This window comes from Leptopilina boulardi, unplaced genomic scaffold, assembly GCF_019393585.1.
Source record: "Leptopilina boulardi isolate dan_hultmark-lab unplaced genomic scaffold, ZJU_Lbou_2.1 LbouV2_371, whole genome shotgun sequence".
In the NCBI taxonomy this organism is placed as follows: Eukaryota; Metazoa; Arthropoda; class Insecta; order Hymenoptera; family Figitidae; genus Leptopilina; species Leptopilina boulardi.
The window spans coordinates 4,528,748-4,539,610 of NW_026137942.1; the positions used below are offsets into that span (position 1 = coordinate 4,528,748).

Here is a 10,863-nt window from a genome sequence, read left to right on the forward strand (position 1 = left end):
GTGAGACAGAAAATTTGAAAATTCAAATTTTTAAATTTTCTGTCGCACTCGCTCTCATGCGTTGCCATGGTAACCTGCAGGCAGCCAAAAAGGTGTGATTGCGCCTTTACTCCAGGGTTTTTGGGGTCACTGAAGTCAGATTTAAAAAATCCAAACTGGCGGATCCAATATGTAGACTTAAAATTTAAAACAATCATCAAAATCGTTTTTAACTTGTTACTCGGAGGTTTTTGGGGTCGCTTATTACGAATTTGAAATCACACTTTAAAAATTCTTAATGTTTCATTCAATATAATCAGTTTGTGGCCTTTAAAAAGACCAATTTATATAATTTATAAGTGTAATCATTTGGTAGTCTTGAAAAATACTGATTGTTATAAATTTTAATAATTCGGTGGCTTTAAAAAAGGTACCTTGAGTATTACACAATAATTATTGCACCTTTCTTAAGGATACACTGAAAAAAATAAAGGAACTCTGCTGTCTTTGTAGAGAGAGTTGTTGTCTTTTACGCAAGAGGGCAGCGTATTTCGCCACAAAGAGAGCTGCTACCCTCAAAAAAGCGAATTTTTACTCCTTTTAAAGAGTAACTGCTGTACTTTGACTGATTTTGACAAGTGCCCCTAAAAAAAGACAAATAGCTATAACAATCAGCATTTTCCAAGACTACCAGATAATTACACTTTAAAATTTATATAAATTGTTGCGTTTTGAAAATTAGATTTATTTTATTTTTGATTTTAAAAAATTTACTTGTGTCATTATTGCTAAAATTCAAATCTCTCCGGTTCAAATAGCCAAGTTAAACTTGTTTTTTTTAATGTGGAACGTTATTCCCTTTTCTCAGATATCTCTCGCGAATTTAAAAGATCGATTTACAAAAGAATTAGGTAGCCGAGTTATGGTGTAAATACGATTAATTAAATTTGTTCAATTCTTTTACATCTGTTTTCTTTATTTTAAGGATGAGAATGATACACAACAATTCTTTTTAATGAAGTGAAAAATGAATTAATAATATACATTGGTTGGAACGATACAAATATTATATATTCTTACCTATTTCTCTTATAGGCTCTTAATTCTACCGCCCCAATCTCTGGATAGAAGCGGGCGACGAATATAAAAATGTTGTTTTTCACCCTCGGTGAAGTAGATTAAAATTATTGCACCATTATTATTATATGGAATGATTCCCGATCAACCGTAATATAATAATAATATGTGTTCTTTTTTTAAATAAATTCTCTTCTTTTATTGTCTTTAACGTCCTGAACCAATTGAAAAATTTAATAACTAATTAATTAATTTTCGCGGTTTTAATACAAGAAAATAAACAATAACTCTACGCTTGTGAATAATTCATTCCATTATTATTTTTATCTTTACTACTTGCCGTTTTAAAGAAAATAATCAAAACTTTAGTTATATTTATCAAATTGTAAGTCGAGACGGACAGTCTCGTTTAAGCAAATATTCGCGATCACAAGTTTTTAATTCGTGAAATAATAACTCGCGACTCGCGACGTTAATCTGTTTGAAACACTAGAAAACTGCGATTTTTGATGTGTTTCATTTGGTTTTTATGGACACTGGTTAATTGTCACAGGTGGGGAATTGTTGTGCAATAAGGGTCTATAGTTTCGCAACAAGTCGTTCAACTTATTGAACAAATGCAAGCTTGCAATTTGTTAAAGGCATTGAACTTATTTCTCCTTTTATTTTTGTAGAATATATATCTTTTTTTTTTAAAAAAGAGACCGTTTTAATAATTAAGTTCTTTCCCTTTTCTATATTTATTGGAAAATCCTTTTTGGAATTTCTTTGGAAAAACGTACATTCCTTTTTCTGTTTTGAAATTGTAGAAATAATCAGCCTTTTTATTTTTTATTTAATATTACAATTTTTGCGATAATAATTTTGGAAAAATTTCTATGGAATATTAGGAGTGGAAATTAACCTATGTCCATAATTTTGAAATTGATTTTAGTAAGTAAGTTTTTCCCCTTTTTTTCTTTATTCTCTTATTCAGCGAATTATTTCGCAATATTGTGAATCTCACAGGCGTAGAGCTCAATTAATTATTAGTCCTTGATTTAATTTGACAATCATTCCATTTGATAATAATAATGGTATTCACATTCTTCCTTTTTTTGAATTTAATATAGTAACAATCATTATTCGTAGAATATACTACTATTTTGAATCTATATAATAACAATTTTTTATTTCCCCTTTTAATAACAATAATAATAATTGTGTCGATATATACACACATATATATGTATAGTATCAATTGAATCTATATAATAACAAATATTTTATTTCCCCTTTTAATAACAATAATAATAATTGGGTTACTACACGGATAGAATTTTGAGACGTCTGCTGTGCGGACGCTTCGAGAACAACGAGGCATGGGATGTCCTTTCACTGCACATGTGGTGTGCATTTTCGAGACATTAAACGTTCTGGTTTCGGCGCAACTGTTAGTTCGGGCCTATGCTCACGTGGTGTCTTTCTACTCGGTGACGCAAACGCACGATCCTCATGCGAACGAAACTTCTCTTGTCTTGACTTATGCACATGAGACGTGCATTTTTTCGAGACAAGTGATATCCCCCACTTTCATACATCTGTTCGCGCGATTCCTGTATATCAGGTGACTGGGACTAGAAGTACAACTCATGGGAGTTCTAACTTGGCAGCGGTAGTGACCGGACGGAATATGTTCCGGCACTCCATGCATTTTTAATCGATTTTGTTCTACCTATTATTTTTTCAAACAAGTTTTAGTTCATCTTAGTCAAGTTCTGTGTAGTAAATACTAATGATTTGTTCTGCTTCTGAAAGCAACTATATAACCTTTTTATTAAAACGTTCGTTCTACCACGTGCTCTCTGATGTGTTCTTCGAAGTTTGTTCTAATCCTGATCAGTTCTGAGTTTTGTTCTATAAGCGAGTGTGACTTCTACCCTCGCTCATCGTAACCTTTTGTGAAATATCTAAAATTTTTGTGTCATCCTGAGAATCTATTTTATTACTTCATTCTGTTCCGCGTGTTCTTTCATAAATTTTTCTGGTTTTATCTGAGTTTGAGACGACTCACTGTTATTGTGCTGTGACCTCTGCGGTTTACAATGCTTTGTAGATCTATGTAAACATCTTTTGTATATTTTTGGTGTCACCTTGTAGTGTTGTGGTCTTCGACAGTTTAATATCTTAACTGTATACCCCTTGTTCAAGGTTTAAGTATATTTAAAGTGTTTGAAACCCGGTGTTGACATTTTCCCGCGCTACAAGTACAATTGATGTTTCTCTCTCAACTTGAGTTTGTCTCTCATTGCTTTGCCCAGAGGGAGCCTGACTGCGGTAGTCTTACTTTAAGCAACCATTGTGTTATTTTTTCCGATTGAAACTTAGAAATTGCTATTGAGATCAATTATATATATCAATGTATGGCCTATACGCTTTGAATTCAATTCTCACATGTATTCTTCTCATGGGAGTTTATTATGATTCATGAATAGATTCAACGTATGGCAAAGTCATTTTCCTTGTACTCGACTTGTCCGTTTCCAAGCGAACAATATATTTGATTCAATCTTAATTTCCAATAAGCTGGATTTACTTTGCTGTTGTCTAACCTGTATTACCAACAGTGTAGCATATAGTGTATTCTAGAACTTTTTCGTCTTCTAAGTTTATTGTTTTGACAGTTGGCTGTGCCTCAAGTCATTAAGAAGAAGAAGAAGAAGAAGAAGTACAACTCATGGGCGGTAAGCGACATAGCAGACGACTCGAAATTCTTTCCGTGTATACATAGCTATGTATATATAGTACTTTTTGCGATTTTTATATAATGTCAATGTTAGTATTTACTCCTTTGCTTGAATGTTGAAATAGTAGTATTCATTCGCATTCAGCGAATTTCCTGAGCAAGGGCCCATTCCTAAAACATTGCAACAGAGTTGGTTGTGTTGCAATGATTTAGAGAAAAATTTAAAGTAAACTTTATCTAAGTTCAATGAACTTTTTGTTAATTAATGAATATAGAAGGGTTCATTACATAAATTTCACAACATTAACTAAAAAATTTACTAGCATTAATTTATCTTTTATAGGCATTTTATTCTATTTTCCTTACAATAACTATAAAGATGGGAACGACCGCATGTTCTTTATGGACAATTATTAGATTGGATCAGGTGGTTAGTTGCGTGGCAGCCATTAATTTTGTTCCTAGTACGTGGTATCAATTGGGCCTTGGGCCTTGAGTAAGTAAATTGTTTTGATATGCATCAATGTATCATCAAATCACTTCACGATTCTCTTTTCTAATATCGAAAAGCATTGAGAAATTCGAAGATCGACGATAGACATATTATTAACTCTATAATTTTGCGTTATACAGTACTAATTATCTTTCAAAAAAAAAAATATCTTTTTGTGGCCTTCGTAAAAACATTTCATTAACATTAACATGTTTTGATGGCTTTTTATCGAAAGCTTTACTTATGTTGAATACTTCGAGATTAATAATTTTGATGTAAACTGATAAAATGCAAATTACTATATGTTAATGTACGATTACATTTTTAAAAAAATAGATTTTCCTATTTAAAAATTTTATGTAAATAAACAATTTTTTATCTGGATTTAACAGCGTTAATTTATTTTGGCTTTTTCACACCAAATTTTAGATAATTTTCCAATTTTAGCGGATGTTACTAGAATAGTTCGAAATTTTTCTAATGATTCTAAACCTTCTACTAATAAGAAGAAAATTACATTCAAACATTTTATTTCAATTATTCAAAATTCATTTTAATAATAATGATTTTAGTATCGAGAAAAAGGGTTCTCTTTTTAAACAAAAAATTGACTTAAGCTTTAAAAATATAACATATGTTTCTAACTAAAATAATGTATGGTGAAAATTAGTTTTAAAAATCTAACGGATAATATATTTGTGTCGTATTAATTTTATTTTGTCAAAAATAAATTTCTGTATATATAAATGTTAAATTGAATTTAATCGAACCCTGATCCGTTAAGGTAACCAGCACTTATTTTTCATATTTGTTACAAAATTACTGTTAAGAAAAGTCTTTTCAGGATTTCATGGATCCATCCATGCTAATGTTACGAAAATACTTCGTGTTGTAAATATATTATTTTAAACGTATCAGTTCAATGTATAGAAAAATAATTTCTAACTTTTTGAAAATTTCTATTATATAAAAATGTGTTTTTTAAAGAGGGTCTATTTTTTAATCTACTTCGAAAATTACGCTATTACAATCTGCTACAATAAATTTTTTAATCTAATCATAACATTTTATTCTGTAATATATTTTTATGCAGTGTAGCCTTTTATAACAATAATAAATTACAAGATTTTTTTGACATTTTTCAGATATGTTCGTCAGTCACCAAGTTAAGCTGCAGATATCAAGGCAGCATTTTCTTTGATGTTATAAATAAATTTACGTTATATAATTAATTTGTTGTGAAATGAATATTTAATAAATGTTTTCTTCTACATAAATTATTAGAATATAAAATATCTTATCTTCATTTTTATAAATACTAAATAATAACACCTAAAACTAATATAAAAAATTTGTTAAATTATTGTAATTTACAGAAAAAACATGTTAAGTCAAAAAATATTAAAAATAATATTTAAAACTTTAAAAAGAAAAATTATTCATTCCAAAACTAATATATTGCCCTTTTTTACAAAACATTATTTAAAATTCATTTATTAAAGCAATTTAAATTTTAAATTACTTGGTAAAAAATATAAAATTATAAATATAATTATAAATATAGAAACATATAAAATGGTCATAGCACCACAATAGGGTCGGTTAACCCTTTAAGGGCAGGTCAAAGTCAAATCAATTTTTACATAGAGCTTCAATGGGAAAATCGCATCGACTTTGACCTGCCCTTAAAGGAGCACTTACACAGGCAGCAGACGTTTTCCAGATTCTGGCTATGAGCGCTCAGTTAGCACGAAAAGGTTCTCAACCTGTTTATAAAAGTATAGTTTAGTTTCATTGATTAAAACATTAAATTTAAATTAAAATTAACATTAAACATTTAATTTCAACATTTTAACATGTCACATTAAATGTCATTGGTTAAAACATTGCAATTAGAAGTGCACGTAAAACAGGTTACATTGTTTCATGTTTTTCGTCAAAACAGGTGTGCTTGTTCTGTTGTTTTTTAGAAACTTGTTTTGTTAACAACTTTGTACTGAGTAAACGACTGCATTTAGGGTGTTTTCGGGAGTTGCTAACAGTATACTGACAGTAAAAAATTACCCAATCAGAATAAACATGCTGATGGATCAGCCAATCACAACATACTGACAGTATACTCACAGCAACTCCCGAAAACACTCTAGACGGCTCTGGCAGTGCTAAGAATCAAATGGCTTAGCACGAGTTTCGATAAAATTTACTGAGTACAAAGTTTTAAACAAATCAAGTTTCTTAAAAAACGACAGAACAATCACCGACCTGATCACATTCTACTCTTTCCTCCACTGGACGGATCATTTCTTACTCTTGCTTTTACTGGCCTGTTCATTTTCTACTCTTGCCTTTACTGGCCGGATCATTTCCTACTCTTGGCTTTACTAACAGATTCCTTTGTACTTTTGCCTTCACTAGCCGGATTATTTTCTACTCTTGCCTTTATAGGCCGGGGTATTTCCTATTCTTGCCTTTACTGGCCTGTTCCTTTTCTACTCTTGCCTATACTGTCCGGATCATTTAATACTCTTGATTTTTTCTGTCCGAAGCATTTTGTACTCTTGCCTTTAATGATGACTGGTAATCAGCGACCTAAAAACCCTCCAGTAACAAATTTGGGTGCGCATTCATATGTAATTGATTGAAGGAAAACTAGGAGGTAGTCAATTGGTTATAGGATCAGGTATGTACCCGACACTCTTGCTTGTTGTGTACTAGGAACATCAAGGAACATCCTCGAGAAAATATCTTAAACCAAGGGCACCCTGAGTGAAAGATACGTTCCTGAGCATCGCATCCAGAGGACAGTGAAGCTCCTCTACTCACCAGGTGGCGGTGAATGTGAAATGATGTACTCGTCTCTGCGTCCTCCCGTGGTGGCTCCTACAGAGAAGTAGCAAGGGTGACGCACTAGGTTCGAGGTAGGTGTCTATCACGATCTGTCACAGAAGCTCCTAACAAAAAGTCCGTGAAGACGAAGTGGTTACCTAGCCGTAGAAGCTCATACAGGCTGGAGTACAGCTCCTTCTAGAAAGTCGAGAGGGTTTTGGTGGTCGCTGAAGCTCCTACAGACGACCCATCCAAACGACAGAAGGAAGGAAGGCTTGGTATTCAGAGAGAATGAGCATCAGGTATCCAGGAGTGAGTCGCTTCGCTTCCAGTTGGCTACACGGAGAGAAATCTGTTATTAATAACGCATGAGCAGTCCGTTTGAAAATAGCACAGACACAACCTTGCGTAAATTGCAAGAAATCCATGCTGATTTTTCATAGCTTTCGAGCAAAACTCGCATATAAGCTGTGCATATTAGCACAAGCATGTGCGATATTAGCAAACGAAGCTCATGAGAAAAGCGCACGCGTAAGTCCTGTGAGCTAATCGTAACACATTTCTCTCCGTGAGAGAAAGAAGCGGTAAGTCGGAACTCGACTGAGGAAAAAAGTGCGAGACGAAAGGTATATCACTGGCAGCTAGATGACAGCAAGTGGTGGTGGAAGGGAGTGACACTACTTTTCTCATTTCGCCGGGCGACTATACTACGATACTCTATCGTTACAATATGTGAATAAATTTTTTAAATATTTAACAAAAATTAATTTTTTAAATTTAAGTTTAACTTTTTACTATTTTTTTTAGTCTTGTATTTTTAGTGGTAGATAAGTTTACTTTCAACCGTAGTCATTGGAAAAATTAATGGCACTGTATTTTTTTAACAAAAATTTTTTGTACTTTGATATTGTATTATTATCTAAAACAGTTGTAAAATTATAATTAGACGGAAATTTCATTTAAATGTTCAGGAAAGTTTCACACTAAATATTTATTTAATCGGGACATTTAAATCTTTACACAATTTTCATTAAACATTGCAATTAAATATTCCGAACATTTCAAATAAATCTTTAGGAAAGTTTTGGTGCTGTAGGGGACTCTTCTTTAAAATGTTCTTCGCATACTACATCAAATTTGCTTTTTAAAAAACCTTTTCTTGTAGTAATCACCTTCGAACATTGCATAATCTTTAATTAACAGTCGTTAGACGTACATATAAACAATTAAATGGACAGATGAATATTTAGATACGGATAAAAAAACATTGCTGGTAAATATGGCAACTAATTATATGAAAATTATTATATATCATATTTCTTTAACAAATTGTAAGTCAAATTAAATTAGATAAACAATGAAAAATTGTTTATAACGTGAATGTAAGTTCTCAGTATTTTATTTGTTAAATGAATTTTTCTTTAATTTAACGTACGCAGTGTTTTAATTTTTTATTACTATTGTTAACTATTATTTCTATACTATATAAATTAATTATTATTTGTAATTCATTGTTAATCCAATTAATTACAAAAAAATTCATCGAACAAAATTGTACTTTTGCTATACACTCGTGGCTAGATATGCCTACACATTTTTGTCCTTTCCTAACTCACGTGTTGTCATCGCAACACGTGCGTTAGAAAAGGACAAAAATGTGTACGCATATGAGGCAAAATTCATCACGTGTCACAGGTCCAAAAATGAAGTTTCTTGGATCTGGCTAAGATTTTCAGGAATTGTTGTCAGATTGGCTAAGACTTCAGATACGGAGTATATTTAAGTTTATTCAAAAACTGTGTGATGTGGAGGGGGTTGAATTTTTTCATTTTTGATGAACATCCACTTTTTCAAATGTACTGTAACTTTTAACAAGTTAACATTTTAATAAAAAATCAAATTTGGCTTCTAATTCATTTGAATCATATCCTGCACACTGTTCCATCTTTTCTTGTGCGAGCTTCCTAAGAATCCTATGCAGGATATTGGAACAGGGATCCTGTACAGGAACATTAGTTACCTAAGGTTCCTTTGTCTGAAAGTTTAAAACAAATTTTTAAATAAAAATTCCTGTACTTGAACCTCCACATGATCCCATGCAGGAACCTTGTTCCTGAATGTTAACAACTTTACTTGTTGCGCAGTTAAGTTAAGTTTGTTTAACGTTGGCATTATACTGGCTTGCGCCTGCGTATATCTAGCCATGCCCTGGTGAGTGAATGTTGCTTAAGAGTAAATATACGTATGTAAACGCTGAGAACGTAAGACTGATAAAATAGACGAGCGGTAAATTTGAAATAGAAGAAAAGAAAGTTAATTTAATAAAGAGGAGGGAATCCAGAGAGTAGTTTGCCGAAGGGAACCGCAACTTCAAGTTACTCTACTGTTCACCCAGAGGGAAAAGTTCCCGACAAAACTTTCTCTCTGGAGCTCCTGAGATGCAAAGTAGGCAAAGAATAAAAGCAAATTAGAAAAAGTTATTAAATCAAATCTTTGTATTTATCCGCTTTAAAAATCTAAACACATGAGAGACAACTGTGGGAGTAGGGTTTGTGAGAAATTGAACTGAGCTGAAAGGAGGGAAACATTTTACAGCCCTAGAAAGAGCTTTTATTAGGTCCAGCCGATATGAGTTATACCTGGGACAAGACCAGAGAATGTGGTCAAAATCCTCTTCGACGTTGGGACAACGAGGACAGTCACCCGATTTAATATCACTTTTTCTTGACAAGCTGGCATTTAAGTTATAGTGATTGGATCTTAGGCGACAGATTGTAGTGATCCATAGTCTGCGAGCTTCAAAGTTCACAAACCATGGTTTCTTTCTGGGTTTATAGTAGTATTGGGTGTATTGAATACCTTTGATTTTTCCTAGGTGTAGGAAGTGTGAAGTACAACTATCTGATAATTGTATACGCGCTCTATAAAAGAAGTCAAAAAATCCTAGTGGAATGTTAACTTCGGTGGGATTGGTTGATGATTCTCTAGCTGCCCTATCTGCCTTCTCGTTACCTTCGATTCCCGCGTAACCGGGGATCCATACAAGAGTTGTAGGTCGTTTTAAATCAGAAAGAATTTTTAAACGGTTTCTAATAGTAAAGATTATGTAAGATTTGATTTTGTAAATACTTGTGGATTTTAAATTATTGAGAACACTAAGAAAATTTGTGCAAATAATGGTGTTGGAAAGGTTAGAGTTGATAATGTAATCTAAAGTGAATAAAATTGCGAATGATTCTAAAGAAAAAATTGAGGCATGATTTGAAATTTTGAAGTTAGATGTTAGGTTTAAAGAGGGGCAGACTAGAGCGCAACCAGCCAAATGGTCTTTTTCTGATTTAGAGCCGTCGGTGATATAACGTTAATATTGAACTAATCAAACTTTTATTAATTAACCTCCCCTTTTTATATGTTATAAAAAGAAACCCAAACGTGAATCGTTAGACGCCAGTCAATCTTTATTGGAATTGACAATTCCCTAAAAAATAATCTCAAAGGAGATTCCGTCAAGACCAGTCAAAAAAAGGGAAAAGACCTTCTGAGACACGACAGAAACAACAAAATTCCACATACCCACAGCTCTCGTCACAAATCGATCAACTCAAAGATCTCCGTCAGGTCAAATTAAATAAATTGGTCGATATTTTCGTCCACTTTTTCTTTATTCTCTACCAATTTACAACGATAAGCCAAATCTTTATAACAAAATTAAACTGTCGAACTCTCGACCACAAATCTTACTTTACAAAAAAACTCTCTCTCT

General features: G+C 32.4%; 1 protein-coding gene across 3 annotated transcripts in view; it reads left to right on the forward strand.

The window, feature by feature from the left end:
- The window catches only part of LOC127287610 (RING finger protein 121), a 96,342-nt gene extending 90,791 nt beyond the window's left edge, over window positions 1–5,551 (forward strand). For 2 of the 3 annotated variants that reach the window (XM_051314629.1, XM_051314627.1), the window contains exons 7-8: window positions 4,161–4,277; window positions 5,420–5,551. In XM_051314629.1, the coding sequence (XP_051170586.1) occupies window positions 4,161–4,277; window positions 5,420–5,444 (142 nt within the window). In that variant the 3' untranslated portion in view covers window positions 5,445–5,551. Of the gene's footprint in view, window positions 1–4,160; window positions 4,659–5,419 lie in introns of those variants that run through there. The other variant, XM_051314628.1, reaches the window with a different exon arrangement.
- The last annotated feature ends 5,312 nt before the right edge of the window (window positions 5,552–10,863 follow it).